Source organism: Pelodiscus sinensis, chromosome 6 (assembly GCF_052426305.1).
Source record: "Pelodiscus sinensis isolate ZL-2025 chromosome 6, ASM5242630v1, whole genome shotgun sequence".
NCBI lineage: Eukaryota > Metazoa > Chordata > Testudines > Trionychidae > Pelodiscus > Pelodiscus sinensis.
In genome coordinates this window covers 17,176,869-17,195,227 of record NC_143057.1, presented here as the reverse complement: position 1 = coordinate 17,195,227, position 18,359 = coordinate 17,176,869, and the positions used below count along the sequence as shown (strand labels likewise).

Genomic DNA, 18,359 nt, shown 5'->3' with positions numbered 1-18,359 from the left:
CTGTTCTACTGTAGATATTTAGTCACTGGATTAGAGAGAGAATGGGAATTGGTCTGTTGCCCTGTGATTAGGGCATACACCTCAGAGGTGAAAGACCTCATGTCATTTCCCTGAACATTCATAATTTCCCACAGAATAGTTTCAACAATAAAGACTGATGGAGCACCACCGCAGACTACCCTACAGACCAGTGGTAACAGTACTCCCTTGAGAAGTAGGACACCCCTTCAAAACCTTTCATCTCTCTGACAGAAGAGAGTGAGGATGGGGGAGTGGGGGCTGACTGGGTCTCCCTTATTCCATCTTAATGCTTTGGTTATAAGTTTAAGGTTGATAGCTCCTGGATCCAGTTTTATTTTGAATGGAACCCAATGCAGCAGGTACCCTTAGAACATACCAAATACTTACTTTCCACTGATTGTGCAAAAAAACTTCAGGACCAGACTTCAGAGAGAAACTGCTGAGCTGAAGTTCATCTGCAAATTTGACACCATCAGCTCAGGATTAAACCTAGACTGTGAATGGATAGCCGATTACAAAAGCAGTTTCTCCTCTCTTGGTGTTCACACCTCCAGATTAGCTGCTAGAAGTGGGCCTCATCCTCCCTGATTGAATTTACCTTGTTATCTCTAGCCTGATTCTTCCCTGCATATTTATACCTGCCTCGGGAAATTTCCACTACATGCATCTGACGAAGTGGGTCTTTGCCCACAAAAGCTTATGCTCCAATACATCTTTTAGTCTAGAAGGTGCTACAGGACTCCTTGTCACTATTTTAACATCACAATTCAGAAAGCTTCAATCCTGTATTTTAATTTTAAAACCACCATCTTTAGCAGTTTGGTTTGAAGAGTAATGTTCCTTATAGCTTAAACATTAATAGGTCGAATTTATAAGTAGTGTTCCCATACTACCAAGCCCATTATTTCAGATTATGGGCCACTTATTCCAAAATCTGTCCTCCTGCTTTCCTTGGGAATAATGCTAATTTTGAAATAGTTATTTCAAAATAGCTTTAGTGTGGATGTTCCAGTGCTGCTATTTTGAAAAAACTACTCCCCAGAGTACTTTGAACTAATTACTCCCGTGCTTGCTGGGGCTCTTAGTTGAGGTAGTGCGTCCACATTAAGGCAATGTCTACAGTGGCGGGTTCTTGCGCAGAGCATCCACACTGCCCACCTGCTCTTGCGCAAGCAGATTTACAGTACAGTGTTGGAAGAAAGGGCTTCTTGTGTTTAATAAAAAACACTTAAAATTAGGTCTCAAGAGAGCAGCAGAATGTACATTAAATATAGCACCAACACTTGAGATATTCCATTCATATGCATGTGTTTTAAAGTAATTGCCATCACAAACACATCCCAAAAATGAATTTTAATATCACCATAGATAGCTTCTGTTGCATCATCTACTTAATTTTGGTAGGGCTGAGGCTAGGATAACGAAGAGGGGCCACAGGAGAGAAAGATAATGAAGAGTCCAGGTAAGAAGGCTAAATATTTCATACAAGAAGCCAGGCTTTCATTAGTTATGCAAGATAGCAAATCTACACCCAGATCAAATGGTTTGTGTTTCTCCAAATGGAGATGGGAGTTTTCAGCAAACGAGTTTAAAAACAGATTATGTTTAAGTTTTGTAGACTACATGTTTTAATAAAGTTCTCCTTTAGCTAGATTAAGCAAGACCATTATTTATTCTTATCAATACACTTTTGCAAAGATACAGGAAGAAGCCTACTTTAAAAAAAAAAACCTACCATTATATAACTGTTTTTTCTCTAAATTCTTCATACACGATACTACAAGACACTGTGTGAGAATTATAAGGCAGCCAGGAAAAGTGCACGTTTCGTTTTAAAGAAGGATTTAAAAAGAGGGAAGTGATTTACTGGTTTCTAGTTACAGATTATTATGGCAACACAAATGAAAAAGCAATTTCCCCGATAGGTAGGCATGGAAGAAAGAAAACCAGGATACACCATAAAGTTTTGAAAACCAGGAAGGTAATTTTTAATTGTGTGAAAAACAAGTTAGTGAAGATAAGAAAAAGGGGGTGGTACAACTCCATGTACAGATAATAGTTTGGAGACCACATTCTGCAACCCTCCACTCCCCAAAAAGAGTTTGTAAGAGTGGATATTCAAGAAAATATCAAATGTGGAAGTGCAATAGTCAATGCCAAGTGCAAGAAAGGACAAGTAAGGATTCCACAGCAAGTAGATCAAGAGAGGGATGAACACTGGGAATGATAAAGACACGAGAATAAATAAACTGAAACATGGGAGCTGAAGATGTAAGGCATGTAAGGTGCAGGACAACTTCAGATTTCTGGTCTTGAGTAGACATTAAAAGACTGAATTACTAAATGAAAGAAGAGCCAGAATTATAGAAATCAGAGCATCCAAAGAAAAAGACCAACCATGATTACAAAGAGGGAAGGTTAACATTCCTTTCCCTCACCTTATAATATTGATGCTGAGAGTTCGAAGTTACTTTTTCATCAATCTTCAGCCAATGTCTTCTAATAGCAAGTGACAAAAAACACAGGGGTAAATCCTTAGCTACTGTAAACTGTTACAACTGACCTGAAGTCAATGACAATTTATACACGCTAAAGATTTGGACCTTAAGTATATTAACCTTAAATAATGCTTGAAAGGCTTACATATATTTCTGCAGATTGCTAGTATAAATCTGAGTTTTAGAACCTGTGATCCTTCTGTCTGATTATTCTTCATTTATTTCTTAAATCTCTTTAAAAGAAAGCATCAGTTAGGTAAACTTACAATATTAATTATTTTGTTAAAGGAAGGTATCTTAACTGCCCTCACAGTATTTGACATCTATAGGCTGCAATATACAATTTGATTGATATCTCCAAAATAGTACATGCCATGAATAAATTCTGGAGCACTGAATAAAATCTAGGAATCAAGGCTCTAACACCTATGGCAATATTTTGTCTTCAGACAAAATTTCAGCATAGCAGATGTTTTCCATGACAGTACTGGAACAATACACTACGGCTACGTCTAGACTGGCATGATTTTCCACAAATACTTTTAAAGGAAAAGTTTTCCATTAAAAGCATTTGCGGTAAAGAGCATCTAGATTGGCACGGACGCTTTTCCGCAAAAGCACTTTTTGTGGAAAAGCGTCCATGCCAATCTAGACGCGCTTTTGCACAAAAAAGCCCCGATCGCCATTTTCACGATCGGGCCTTTTTTGCACAAAACAAATCTGAGCTGTCTACATTAGCCCTTTTGCGCAAAAAGCTTTGCGCAAAAGGGACTTTTGCCCGAACGGGAGCAGCATAGTATTTCCGCAAGAAGCACTGATTTCAGACAGTAGGAAGTCAGTGTTCTTGCAGAAATTCAAGCGGACAGTGTAGACAGCTGGCAAGTTTTTCCGCAAAAGTAGGTGCTTTTGCAGAGAAACTTGCCAGTCTAGACACAGCCTACAAGTTCCCACTATGGACTTGTCTAGACTATGCTGAAGTTTTGAAAGAGGATATGCAAATGTGGGAATTTGTATATATTCTTCTGATCTCACTTTTGAAGGCAGAGCTGCTGTGCCACTGGAGCGGCCCCCCAGCCTCTCTGCATTCTGGGTCCCCCTTATCTGTCCTTTGTTCCAGGGGTGCCAGGTCCACATTGGTTAAGGGTGGGGCTTGAGCCCTTGACCTCTGAAGGCAGGTACCTTATCTGCTGCGCCACTGGAGGAGTCCCCCAACTGCCCTCCATTCTGGGCCCCCTCTTATCTGTCCCACGTCCCAAGGGTGCCAGGTGCATCCATTGCCAAGCTGGTCTTCCCCGGGACAGCCACCATCAGCTTGGTAATGAATGGACCAGGCACCATTGGAACAAAGGAAGGGTAAGGGGGGCTCAGATGTAGGGAGGTTGGGGGTTCCCCCAGTGGATAAGGTACCCGCCTCCGGAGCCAAAGATCAAGGGCCCAAGCCCCATCCCACCCACCATCCGGGGATAGCAAACCCAGGCTCCCGATATCACCCTTGGGACATGGGAAGGATATAAGAGGGGCCCAGAATGTAGGGAGGTTGGAGGGCTCCTCCAGTGGCACAGTGGATAAGGCACCCATAGCCAGAGGTCAAGGGCTCAAGCCCCGCCCCCCCAGGACAGCTGACCCATGTTCCCAAGGAACAGAGCTGGCACCCTTGAGACACAGGACAGACGGGGGAGGGTAGTATGTACAGAGGTTGGGGGGCTATTTCAGTGACACAGTGGATAAGGTTCCCAGACCCAGAAGTCAAGGGCTCAAGCCTCACTTTTTGAAGAAGAGCAGCTTTTCAAAAAAGGGTGGGGTTTGCCAAAAAAACCACATCCCAACTACTTTCACTTTCAAAAGTGAGATCAGAATATATGCAAATTCCCACAGAATTTGCATAGCCTTTTCCAAAACTTCAGCATAGCCTAGACATAGCCTATGTGGCCAAGATACATGCAGTGGACATACCGTGAAATGACATAAACAAGGTATTTTTTCCCCACAGCTGACTTCTTTGCACAATTGTGTGTGTGTGTGTGTGTGTGTGTACACAGTTTCCACAAGCATCAACCACACTAATGCAGAACCAACGTATGCTGGGGCGATAGTGGGAATGTCCTGTATCACCTAACTATGGAAAAGTATAACTGGAAGGGGCCTCAATAGGACATCAAGTCAAGTACTGTATTATACTGTCATTTAGCGAAGAATAATTTGCTTGGGCATTTTTCTTTCTAAATCCCTCTTTTCATTTGCACTTTATACATCTACTTTGAGAATGTTTAAATAAAAGTTACTGTGCTCTGTAAACTAGTATTTAGACACATTACCAATTTTTTTATATCCATTGGTATTCCATTAATATACTTTTATCAGTCAACTTAAAAATGGCTAATAAGGACTATTCGCTTGATTGAAACTAACAAGACATTCTGAAACGGAGATTCTGGAATTCCCCTTAAAGACTTAGGAAAAACAGCTTATCAGAGGTAATCTTTAGACCTAACACAAAACAAATATATCCCCTAAATAGTAATTGATTTTTTTAATTTATTGATATTGGTGTAATGATACTGTAAGTTCTCTCTCACCATTAAATTTGTATACTGGTGGCTATACACGCTTTTTTAAACAAACTACATAAAATGATAGTGAAGTTGGTACAAGTACTCATCTTTTCTCATAGATACAGCTAAGCCCAAACAAAGTTTAAAGGTTGTTTGTTTTTTTTAAAAAAGGTTATATGAAATGCCATCTCCTCTCAGTCAAAATTTTAGTAGTTAAGTTTTAGGGAGCCCTTTCCACAAACTGTGGCATTCAATACTAACTCTCCTCATCTGATTATCTGCAGCTGTAGTCCAGTTCCTTTAGTAGGATTAATGTTACTCCTATGTTTCTATTTCCTGTCTGAAAGACCAGCTTTGTAAACTAAAAATTAAAATACTTGGTTATTTTTGTAAGTGAAACAGTTTTATTTAGAACAGGAAATGTGATGTGACCGAGCAGCTTAGATTTTAGAATTTTGGAAAAACCCCTCAGTACCAAAATTTAAGAACTGTGAAGAACATTTACAGTATAAAATGTAATTTCTCAATTATATTCAACTGCATAATATAAATCACATCTAGGTGAAGCATTTTGATATGTCAAGGATTTATTTAGCATGACCTGTGGTTTTCGGAATTGGAAGTGGCATGTCTAGACCAATTATGCCACAGACAAGTATGAACAAATCAACATAGATATACAGAGAATGGAGTTGTAGAGGTCCAAACAATTCAGGATGGCAAAGGTTATCGGTTTTCATTTAAAGTACTGTCAAAAGAAACTGGCACAAACTTTTTACTTCTTAAACTGATAAAAATGGCTACTAAAACTAGTAGCAGGCTAAGAAATGTTTAATTTGGGGTCATCTACAGGGCTATTATGCCCTCTATGCGATTTGTTCACTCCTGCACGAAGGTAACTAGACACACGGGTCCAAAAATAAAAGCAGGGAAGGCAGATAGGGCATTGCTAGGAGGTGGCAGAGCCCAGCATCCATTTCGCTAAGGGCCCGCGGCACCTGCTGCTGCTCCTCGTGGCCTTCTCCAGGTCTCCAGACGCTGCTGCTTGTCCTGCAGAGAGCTCCGTGGCTACTTCCGGGATCCAAAAAGCCTGCGGGGCGGCCCTTGACTGAGGGGGCGGCTGCCAGCTGGGCCCGCCTCGGGCACCCAGAGGGGGCCGGGGAGTGACGGGAGGCCCCTCACCCCAGCGGGCTAGCTGTGGGGGGGGCCCCAGGCCGCAGTGGACCCGCGCCAGCCTCTCCCACGTCACAGGGGCGGCGACAGGCTCCTCTTCTCCGGCTGCTGCTCCCCATCCTCCTCCCGCAGCAGCGCGTCCAGCTCCCCGTCCTCCTCCGGCCCGTCCCGCGCGCGGCGGCGCCGCAGCTGCTGCAGGGCCCGGCGGTGCCTCTCCTGCAGCCGCCGCAGCTGGGCCTCGAGCGCCGCTTCCTCCGGCAGCGGCTCCGGGGCGGGGGCGGAGCCCGGGCGGGGCGGGGCGTCGGGCTCCGGGCCGGGCCCCAGCAGCGCCTGGCGGAAGAGGCTGCGGTTCTCCCGGCGCAACCGCCGGTTCTCCAGCCGCAGCCGCGCGACCTCGTCCCGCAGCCGCGCGTTCTGCCGCTCCCGCTCCTCGCGGGCCCGCACCGCCTCGCTGTGGCTGGCGGCCAAGTCCGCGTAGCGCTCCGCCAGCTGCTGCGGCGAGCTGCCCGCCAGGCCCCGCCAGCCGCACGCCGCCTCACCGCCCGCGGCTGCGCCCCGGCCCCTCCGCGCAGAGCCCCCGCCGGGCCCGCAGCTCCAGCGCCGTCCAGCACCGCGCATGCGCCTCATCCGTGCCTGCCCGCGCTCCCGCCTGCCTCTTGGCGCAGCCGCGGAAAAAAGGCGCTCAAAGATGAGGTAGCGTTATGCAAACGAAGGGGCGGGGCTATAGGCGGCGGGGGCGGGGCATGAGGAGCGGGAGCGGCAGAAAGCGCGGCTGCGGGAACTGGCTTTGAGCCTGATTTCCCAGGGCCAGATGCGCAGGACGAAGCGCGGGAGCGACCCCTGTTGCTGCTGCAGCCAGAGTTCCTGCCTGCCTGCCTCTGCCTGAGAGCTCTATAGCCCCGGTGTCCTGACCTGGGGCCTGGCTCTGGCATAGCTCTAGGCTGGGTCTCTCCCCAGGCTCCTCCTGCCACCCGCCCTCCTGGTGTGTCCCCCAGCCCTGTCTGCCATCCCCAAAGATTAAAACAGCTCGGGGGAGACTGGCAGTGCAGTGGGTCCAGAGCAGGTGCCAAAGGCTCACTCCACACAGCTGCTGATTTACAGGACCTGTCGAAAAAGGCTTTATTTTTGACAGATCCACATCTAGACTGCCATTTTTTCCAAAAAAAAACTGTTTCGAAAAAAAGCTGTGGCCATGTTTATGCTAATGAGGCATGGGTTACTGAAATCCCTGCTTCATTAGCAATTTCAATGTGCCTAATCTACATCTCTCTGTCTACAGAGAGGTGTAGTCTAGACACACCCATAGAAACACAATACTAGAACTGGAAGGGACCTCTAGAGATCACCAAAATCCAGTCCGCTGCCCTCTTGGCAGAACCTAGCATCCTCTAGATCCCGGGTGGGGAGCATCCAGGGGCTGGATGTGGCCCTCAGTGTGCTTGGATCCGGCCCAACCCTCAGTCTCCCTCAGCACAGGGGAGCCTGCCCTATTATCAGTCCCCCTGCTGCTTCCCGTCCCCCCATGGGGCTGACGCACACAAAATGTACAAGATTTTCTTCTGCTTCTCACTTGTGAGCAGTCACCATCTGATTTTTCTGTGAATACGCAAAAAAGGTTCCTCCCCCCTGGTTTAGATCTTCCATGATAGATTTCTAACCAATGTGCTCTTAAATATCTCCAGTGATGGAGTTTCCACAGCCTCCTAAGGAAATTTATGCCAGTGTTTAACCACCCTGACAGGAAGTTTTTCCTAATGTCTAACTTAAACCTCCCTTGCTGCAATTTAATGCTCCTACTAGTTCCCACACTGCTTTCCCCCACAACCTTTCAGTCTCCCAAATCCCCCCCAGATCCTGCACATTCCTTCCTACACCTTAATCCTTTGTCCAAGCCCAGAGCCTGCACCTAGAACTCAAACTGCCTCCCAGAGCCTTATGAAGGGAATGGTGATGTTCTAGGCACACCAACATTTCTGCAAACCTGCTGCCGGTGCAGGCATCTGTTCAGGTGGGTGCAGCTGTCCACAGGAACTCAATACTGATGTGAAGAGACTAGGAAGCATTTCATTGTTGCCTCACTCTTCACTGTTTATGAAATTCATATCCAGTCATAGAATCATAGGGGTGGAAGAGACCTCAGGAGGTCATTGAGTCCAACTTCCTGACCAAAGAAGGACCAACCCCAATAAATTATCTCAGGCAAAGCTTTGTCAATCTGGGATTTAAAAACCTCTAGGGATGGAGATTCCACCACCTCCCTAGGTAACTCACCCTCTTAGCGAAATAGTTTTTCCTAATATCCAACCTAGACCTCCCACACTGCAACTTCAGATCATTGCCTCTTGTTCTGCCACCCTTGTTCAGTCACCACTGAAAGCAGCCTCTTGCTACTCTCTTTGAAACCCCCCTTCTGAAGGTTCAAAGCTGCTATTAAATTCCCCCCACTTTTCTGTAGGGCTGTGTCTACACTGGGCCACTTATTCCGGAAAATCAGCCGCTTCTCCGGAATAAGCTGCGAGCTGTCTACACTGGCCCTTGAATTTCCGGAAAAGCAACGATGCTCTACTGTACAAAATCAGCCACTATTCCGGAAAAACTATTCTGCTCCCGCTCGGGCATAAGTCCTTATTCTGGAACACTGTTCCGGAAAAGGGCCAGTGTAGACAGCTCAGTAGTCTTTTCCAGAAAAAAGCCCCGATCGCGAAAATCGCGATCGGGGCTCTTTTCCGGAAAAGCGCGTCTACATTGGCCACAGACGCTTTTCCGGAAAAAGGGCTTTTCCGGAAAAGCATCCTGCCAATGTAGACGCTCCTTTTCCGGAAAAACTGAAAACAGAATAATATTCCGTTTTAAGCATTTCTGGAAATTCATGCCAGTGTAGACACAGCCTAGATGTAATAAGCTCAAGTCCCTCAGCCTCTCCTCATAGTCATGTGCTCCAGCCCCCTAGTCATTTTTGTTGCCCTCCGCTGGACTCTCTCCAATGCATATACATCCTTACCGTAATGGGGAGCCCAGATTTGGACACAGTCCTCCAGATATGACCTCATCAGTGCCGAATAAAGGGGAATAATCACTTCCCTACATATGCTGGCAATGCTACTACTAATGCACCCAAATATAACGTTAGCCTTCTTGGCTACGAGGGCACACTGTTAACTCATATTCAGCTTCTTATCCACTGTAATCCCCGAGATCTTTTCTGCTGAACTGCTGCTTAGCCAGTTGGTCCCCAGCCTGTAACAGTGCTTGGGATTCTTTCATCCCAAGTGCAGGACTCTGCATTTGTCCTTGCTAAACCTCATCAGATTTCTTTTGGTCCAGTCCTCCAATTTGTCTAGATTGCTCTCAATCCTATCCTTACCCTCCAGCGTATCTATCTAGCTTAGTATCATCTGCAAACTTACTGTGAGTGCAATCCATCCCCTCCTCCAGGTTACTAGTAAAGATGTTGAACAAAATCATCTCACAGCTGACAAATAGGGCATGCCGCTTGATACCGACTGTCAGTGGTGAATGGTTCTAGTGACATGGTAATGTGTAGCCTATTCTTTTCAATGAGACGAGATGGGTGAGGAACCAACTTTTGTTGGTGAGAGAGAGAAGCTGTCAAGTTTATACAGAGCTCTTCTTCAAATCTGGAGACTCTTGACTAAAAACAAACTGAAACATATTTTAGTGTAAGTTCTTAACACACAGTTAAGGACCATTCAAAGTGAATGGTCAGTTAACCCTTCTTCACTTTAAAAATATTTTTAAATAGCTGAATTCACTCACTATATCATTTGGCTAATGCCATTACAACTGCTCTGAAAATACAAAACACCAAAATGATTCAGCATGCAACCCTTTCTAAAATTCTTACAAAAGTATTCAAGTTGCTGATTGTCATTTCATCACTAGATGTTTAATCCAAATCTCCTGCTCAGGAGTAGTTATTTCCCTGCACTGTCCTCTTGCTCCATGCCAGTCAGGTAAATCCAGCAGGGCTGCATTCATGTAGGGGCTGTCCAGATGTTGTGTAAGTCCTCCCTTCAGAGGAGAGACTTGTAAGGTGTCAAGTGGGAACTGATGCATTACTTTAGCATGTTATGAAAGGGGCATACTGCTTAGTGTGCTGCTTGCTCTCCTTGCACTGGTGTGTCAGCCGTTTTCTCCCTGCACACTTTTCTGCATAACAGATATGCCACAGCTATTTTTTTGTGTGTAGAGAAGAAATATGTCTGCAAAACAAGCTAGTGCAAATTGTATAATCTCCTTTTCTTCCTTCCATGCCCAACCATAGCGCTTTCTGGTTTTGCACATTGTGGACTGGAAGCTGAGGGGTGGGTAGTGTACTCACCATTCATTTTCAGAATGCATTGGAGTATACAGACAAGAGGATAATGTCTGTTGTTCTTTACTGAGTGGCCATCAACATGTTTACATGCTGACTACTTGTACAGCCAAAAAACGTATTGTTTACAGGCACTTCTTAATAACAAACAGAGCTGAAGTACATGGTGATATTTATTCTTGCCCAGTTCAGGTTAGTTGCTGTCAAAGATGAGTACAATACAGAGCTCATTTCCGGATTATTATTTCCTACAAAGTCCTAGAACTGGTATTATTGGGCATATTCTGTTCCTTTTGCCAAGAAGTAGTCAAGCTTGAGAACATGTGACAGTGCAACAGTGTGCTATTGACAATGTCAGGAAAAGCTTCCCACAACCTGCGAGTTATGTGGAAAATACTGTCTACCTGCAGGGGGTAAATGAGGCCTCCAGGAATCCTCACCTTTGTTAGGTTATTTTCTGTGACTTTGCATGGACATACAAATTTATTTTCCCTTCATTTTTGAAAATACAATTATTTTAATAAAGCATGTATATTTTCCTTTATTTTCAAAAAAAACCCAACCTCAAACCCATTACTTCACTTCAAGACCTGAGCAACATTGGGTAAATCTGCTAGTAAGAAAATATTAATCGCAACTCCTTTTATACACGGAGGAACATTGCTGGCACACTGAGGAGAGGCCTGTGATAAGATGATCAATATGCTGATCGCATCAGGCTGATGGTCCTTTTTAACTGGTCTTCATATATGATTTTTTTTAAATCAGGAGGGAATTCAAGCATTTTAAATGGATGATTCCTAAAAAGAGTGATGTGTTCATAAAGCTTATGATGGCCCCTTTTCTATCATTGTGCATTAGCTTGAGTGAAAGGAGGTACAGCATATGTATTTTCAGAAGTTCTGCACAATGAATAAGTCATCTGGGAATAATGAGAATGTGATTCTGTTCCCTCTTCACCATGTAAATCTACAGTAACTCTTCGAATGTCGGTGGAATTATACTGCAGTTGGCCTGGTATAAGTGAGATCAGAAGCCAACTCTGAAACTGAAGATCTGCAATATATTGTTGGGAAGGGAAAGAAGGATTGGTAACTGCTTTACTTGTATTATTACCAATCTGCCTTGGGCATTGTGTTTGAGTTATCATCATTCTTTGAAGGCCAGGAGTCTTAAGAAATTGGGAATATTACTGTTGCCTTGTCATCCCTGGAAGAGCTGTAGTTTTGGGAATGACATCAAAGCACCTTGTTTGAAGTAAGAGGGATAAAGCTGGTGATTTGAGAGGTGCCCACCCAGGGCACCATTTTAGATTTTGGAAGTGGGGGCCTACCTGTGCATGCCGTGATGGGGGGGGGGGAGAGTAAAAGAATGGGGGGTGGACTGAAGATACAGACGTCAGCAATGTTACTGAGCATGCTCAGTACGAGCTAAGCACCAAATATGGGGAGAACCAACCGCATCCCCCCACACATCTTCTCTATCCAGGTGCTACTAAGGCACTGGAAAACTATGTTTTTGGCAGATAACTTAGCAGATAGTTGACAGAAGCACTATATCTAATTCCTATATAAAAGAAAACAAATGAAATAAATATTAGACCTGCTCAGCTCTAATACTAACATATTCTGACATCTTGTAGCAAGTCACATATGGGACATTAGTTAGCCTTAAAATTTTAATATACTTCCTTTGTTACTAACTCTGTGGAGAGAGAGAGAGACCCCATCAAGACCCCTGGGCTCTATTTCAGCTCTGGAAGGGGAATGGGGTCTAGTGAGTTACAATAGGGGACAGATACATTTCAGATCTATATAAGAATATCAGAATGACTACACTGGGTCAGACCAATGGTCCTTCTAGCCCTGTATCCTGTCTTACAACCGTGGCCAATGCCAGGGGCTTCAGAAGGAGTAAACAGAAGAGGCAATCATCATGATCCATTCACTGTCACCTATTTAGTTTTTTTTAAAATCTTCTGCCTATACATTTAATTGGGTCAGCTAAACTTCTTGGCTACATCTAGACTGGCATGATTTTCCGCAAATGCTTTTAAAGGAAAACTTTTCCGTTAAAAGCATTTGCGGAAAATCATGCCAGTCTAGACGTAGCCGAGCAGCATAGTATTTCCGCAAGAAGCACTGATTTCTTACATGAGATCGTCAGTGTTCTTGCGGAAATTCAAGCGGCCAGTGTAGACAGCTGGCAAGTTTTTCAGCAAAAGCAGCTGCTTTTGCAGAAAAACTTGCCAGTCTAGATGCAGCTATCGTGTTATGTTAGTGACGGAATGAACATTTCCTTATTCTGTCTTTCCACATCATTCATTATTTTCTAGCCCTCTACCATATCCCCCACCCTTTAGTCATTTCTTTTCCAAGCTGAAAAATCCCAGTCTTGTTAATCTCCCCTCATATGGAAGCTGTTCCTTAACCCTAATCATTTCTGGTACCCTTTCTGAACCTTTTCCAAATCCAATACATCCTGTTTAGATGTGGTGACCATATCTGCATACAGTATTCAAGATGTGGGCATACAGTGACTTTATATAGAGGGAAAGTGGTATTTTGTATTATTATCTATTGCTTTCCTAATTATTCCAAATATTCTGTAATTTTTATTTTATTTTTTTAGGTTTTTAGACTGTCACTGAACATTGAGCAGGGAAGTATCCACAAGGATTCCAAGATCACTTTCTTGAGTGGTAATAGCTATTTTAGATCCCATCATTTTTGTATCTATAAAATTAGGATTATATTTTTTCTATGTGAATTACTTTGCCCTTTTATCAATACTGAATTCCGTCTGCCCTTGTGTTGCTCAGTCCCTCAGTTTTGTGAGATCCCTTTCTAGCTCTTTGCAGTCGGCTTTGGGTTAGTCACTGTTTACCTCCTTTTCAAGAACATTTAAAAGTTTAACAGCAGTGGTTCATATGCAAATCCCAGCAGCACAAAACTCATTCCTATTCTTTCCCACCTTATCTTTTAGGTGGAGTACCTGGCAATGTTTTCATGATGATCTATCTATCCTTCAATAACTTGAATGCCCTGCCTCCCTCTTTATAACAAACTCCCTGCTCCAAAGGCAAAGCTGCAAGCAGCTCAAACTCTGTTGCATTTAAAAACTGCATCTGAAGTGAAGACATTGGCTTTCAGCAAACCTTAGTTATGAAAACCTGGTGTTCAAACCTCAGGAGGAGGGGCTACTACCTTCTTACCCCCCATAAATGGTACCCTTGGCGCCCACAAGTATTTTTTGTTGGCTGGCTTGCTGATCTTTACCATATATAGCTTCTTGGTCTAAATTGTTTTCTTTTGGTTTTTTAATCTGTTATTTTATTATCTGTACATATTGAAAAGTTTTATAAACTACACACTGAGCTGTTGTTGCTCCTGCTACTACCAATATTCCTTCCAAAGTCCCCACAGAAGATGGTTTATTACCAGCAAATAGATGTGTTAGTTGCTTCCCAGAGTCCTTCTTGATACAGGACAAAATGAATACCACTTTACTGAAATAATTATTAGGGAGTTAAGATTAGGTAATATTGATTGTGTATATTTATTCCTTTGATATGGACAACAATATTAGAAGTCATCAAACACTAGCTTTGCTGTTTGATGACACCATTTAATCCTAGCTCTGTGTGGCCATAAGAAGAATTAAGACATATATAAAGAAAGCATGACTTCCCCACTTTAATTAGGATTAATGTTGCAGTAATATTCTGCCTCATAATACCATGGCTCAGAATGGGGAAACAAGCTTTAGAACAGAAAATAGTAGAGGGAAAGAGGAAACAGTTCATTAAATATCATCAGCCAAATAGAAAGTAGATAATTTTCTGCAAAAGGAGAGTCTCTGTCATAGTGGCAACTCACTTTAGGGACACTGTTAAGTTTAACACTTTAATATATATTCTTACTTTGTTGATAACTCTGCGAGGGGAGGAGGGGAGACCCTATCAGAACTCCTAGGGTATGTCTACACTACAAAGTTAATTCGAACTAACAGACGTTAGTTCGAATTAACTTTGATAGGCGCTACACTAGCGCTCCGCTAGTTCGAACTTAATTCGAACTAGTGGAGCGCTTAGTTCGAACTAGGTAAACCTCATTTTACGAGGACTAAGCCTAGTTCGAACTTACTAGTTCGAATTAAGGGGTGTGTAGCCCCTTAATTCGAACTAGTGGGAGGCTAGCCCTCCCCAGCTTTCCCTGGCGGCCACTCTGGCCAACACCAGGGAAACTCTATTGCCCCCCTCCCGGCCCCGGGCCCCTTAAAGGGGCAGAGGCTGGCTACGATGCCCGTGCCAGGTGCAAGCCTGCCAGCACACAGCTAGCAGACCCTGCACCTGGCACGGCTCGAGCCAGCCACCCGATGCCCCCCAGCCCTCCCCCTCTTCCCAGGACCAGGCTGGCAGCTCCCGGGAGCTTGCCCGGGACCGCAAGAGGCGGGCACCCACCTGGGCTAGTGCGGACATCATGGACCTCGTCCACGACCTCCGCACTAGGCACAGGAAAGTGGCTGTCTAGGGCAGGCTAGCTACCAGCCTGGCCACCCAGGAGCAGGTGTGCATGAAAATCAAGGGGGTCCACTGAGACCCCCGACCCTGAGCCCTGAGCTTACAATGGCCGTACTGTGTCAGACCAAAGGTCCATCTAGCCCAGTAGCCTGTCTGCCGACAGCGGCCAACCCTAGGGACGCTGGAGGGGATGGACCGAAGACAGTGACCAAGCCATTTGTCTCGTGCCATCCCTCTCCAGCCTTCCACAAACTTTGGGCAGGGACACCACTCCTACCCCCTGGCTAATACCACTCCATGGACCCAACCTCCATCACTTGATCTCACTTCTCTTTAATCTCTGTTCTAGTTCTAGCCTTCACAGCCTCCTGCAGCAAGGAGTTCTACAGGTTGACTCTTTGCTTTGTGAAGAACAACTTTCTGTTACTAGTTTGAAGCCTGCTATCCATTCCTTTCCTTTGGTGTCCTCTAGTCCTTCTATTATGGGAACTAATGAAGAACTTTTCTTGATGCACCCTCTCTACCCCACTCATGCTTTTATAGGCCTCTATCCTATCCCTCTTCAGTCTCCTCTTTTCTAAACTGAAAAGTCCCAGTCTCTTTAGCCTCTCTTCATATGGGACCTCTTCCAAACCTCTGATCATTTTAGTTGCCCTCCCCTCTCCCATCCTCTCTCTTCCCCTCTCCCACCTCCTTTTCCCAGTCTCCCCGAGTTTTGTTCAAAAAAGAGAGATTCTATTTTTGACCACACGTTTTCTTTATTTTGTACATCAGGAAGGGGGCTAGGGAAGGGTAAGTGGAAGGAGGTGAGGGAGGAATGGGGTACGAGCCCCCATGGGGAGGACTGGGCTGGCTCTGCGGGCTTCTGGGGGTGGAAGCTCTCCTGCAGCCCCCCAATTGCCCCCTCTCCCCAGATGGCAGCCTGTGGCAAGTGCAGCCGGTCTGATGGCCGAGTGCTGTGATGTGCCCAGTGTGGGCACTCAGGGCACTCCAAGCCAGGACTGCTTTGCAAGCGGGGCACCCCTGAGAACTGTCTGTTTGGGGTGGGGGTCGGGTCCCTTTAAGCACAGCCCTCAGCTAGACCGAGGCAGCAGCTCCACGATCTAAGTCCTCATCTGATGCCCTGCCGGCACTGCTTCCGGCCATCCTTAACCCCGGTTCAGGGTCCACTTAATGTGGACATGCTAGTTCGAATTAGCAAAACGCTAATTTGAACTAGTTTTTTAGTCTGGATCCGTTAGTTCGAATTAGCTTAGTTCGAATTAACTAATTCAAACTAAGTTAGTTCGAATTAGCGCTGTAGTGTAGACATACCCCTAGGTCTTATCTCATCTCTGAGAGGAGAGTGGGGTCTAGTGGGTTACAGCAGAGGGCAGATACATCTGGGTTCTATGTAAGAACACCAAAATGGCCATAAAAGATTATTGGGTTTCGAACAGGGGCACTATTTCAGATTTTGTTTGGGGGGGCAACTTTAATCATGATTCTAGGAGCTACTTAGGCACTTGAAAAGTGTAAATCTCTAGCAGATAAATTGTCAGTTAGCTGACAGGAGGCCTGCATCTAAGAAATACATATCAAAGAAAGACAAATACATAGCAGACCCACTTCACTCTAACAATAACATGCTCTGACGTCTTGTGGCAAGTCACTTAAAGGACACTGTCAGGTTTAGAATTGTAATATATATTCTTACTTTTTTACTAACTCTGACGAGAGAGAGAGAGACCCTAACAGAACTCCTGGCTTGTACCTCCATTCTGGGATGGGAGTGGTATCTAGTAGGTTATATCTGGGTTCTATGTAAGAAGAGCAGAACTTCCATACAGGGCCAAACCAAAGGTCCATCTAGCCCAGTAGCCTAACTTCTGACAGTAGCCAATGCCAGGTGCTTCAGAGGGAATGAACATAATAGAAAATTATCAAGGGATCCATCCCACCACCAGTTCCCAGCTTCTGGCAAACAGAAATGAGAGACATGAAGAGCATGTTGATAGATCTCTGCCCACACTGGCCAATAGCCACTTAGGAATCTATTCTCCGTGAGTTTATCTAAATCTTTTTTTAACCCTGATATTGCATTGGCCTTCATCACATCCTCTGGCAAAGAGTTCCATAGGTTGACTATGAAGCAATACTTTCTTTTAAATCTACTGCCTATTAATTTAATTGAGTGGCTTCTAATTCTTGTGTTATTTGAAGGAGTATATAACACATCCATATTCAATATTTCCATTCTATTCGTGCTTTTATGCATCTGTCATATCTTCCCCTTAATCATTTCTTTTCTAATCTGAAAAGTCCCAGGTTTATTAATCTCTCTTCATATAGAATGTGTTCAGTATTACTAATACTTTCGGTTGCATTTCTCTGTACCTTTCCCAAATCCAATATATCTTTTTTTGGGACGGAATGGTCAAATCTTCACATATTAATATGTGGGCATACTATAGATTTATATAGAGGCAAGATGATATTTTGTATCTTCCTACCTATCCTTTCACACAAGTCCCAATATTCTGTTAGGTTTTTTGATTGCCATTAGACATGGAGCAGATATTTTCAGACAACTCTCCACTGTGACTTCAAGATCAGCTAATTTAGACCCCATCATTGTGTATGTATATGTGGGAATATATTTTGTCATGTACATTGCTTTGCATTTATCAATATTGTATTCCATCTGTCATTGTGATGCTCACCCACCCAGTTTTATGAAATATCTTTGTAACTCTTTGTAGTTTGCTTGGGACTTAACTACAGTAAAACTCCAATAGTCCGGCATCAAAATGGCAAGAGCCTAGTGAGTGAGCTTCAGCAAAAAATGAGTCACAAGGTAACAGCGGCAGCAGCTGAACTGAGCAAAAAGGGTAAAAAAGGCTTAAAAAAACCTAATATATTACAGTATACTATATACAGTATGTACAATAAAAAGGGTTAAGAACACTTTATATACAGTATATAATGTATACAGTATATATACAACCATCTTATAATACCTCCTGATAGTCCGGCATATCTGATAATCCGGCACCACCTAGGTCCCATAGGTTCCGGATTATTGGAAGTCTATTGTATCTTGAATACATTTTGTATCATCTGCACATTTTGCCAACTCATTGTTAATTCTTTTTCCTAGATAATTTATGAATGTGTTGAACTGTACTGTCCCAGAACAGGCTCCTGGGAGATAACACTATTTACTTCTCTGCATTCTCACCAGTTATTCCCACCCTTTGTTTCCTATCTTTTAACTG

General features: G+C 44.2%; 1 protein-coding gene across 1 annotated transcript; it reads right to left on the bottom strand.

Annotated features, from left to right (window-relative positions):
- Positions 1-5,452: 5,452 nt before the first annotated feature.
- Positions 5,453-6,903, bottom strand: TUSC1 (tumor suppressor candidate 1). The gene has a single exon (XM_075931467.2). It carries the CDS (start codon positions 6,869-6,871, stop codon positions 6,317-6,319), a length of 555 nt encoding a protein of 184 aa, XP_075787582.1. The 5' UTR covers positions 6,872-6,903; the 3' UTR covers positions 5,453-6,316.
- Positions 6,904-18,359: the final 11,456 nt, after the last annotated feature.

Coding starts and splice junctions, on each gene's coding strand:
- TUSC1 (XM_075931467.2), bottom strand. CDS start 6,871: ATGAGGCGCATGCGCGGTGCTGGACGGCGCTGGAGCTGCGGGCCCGGC.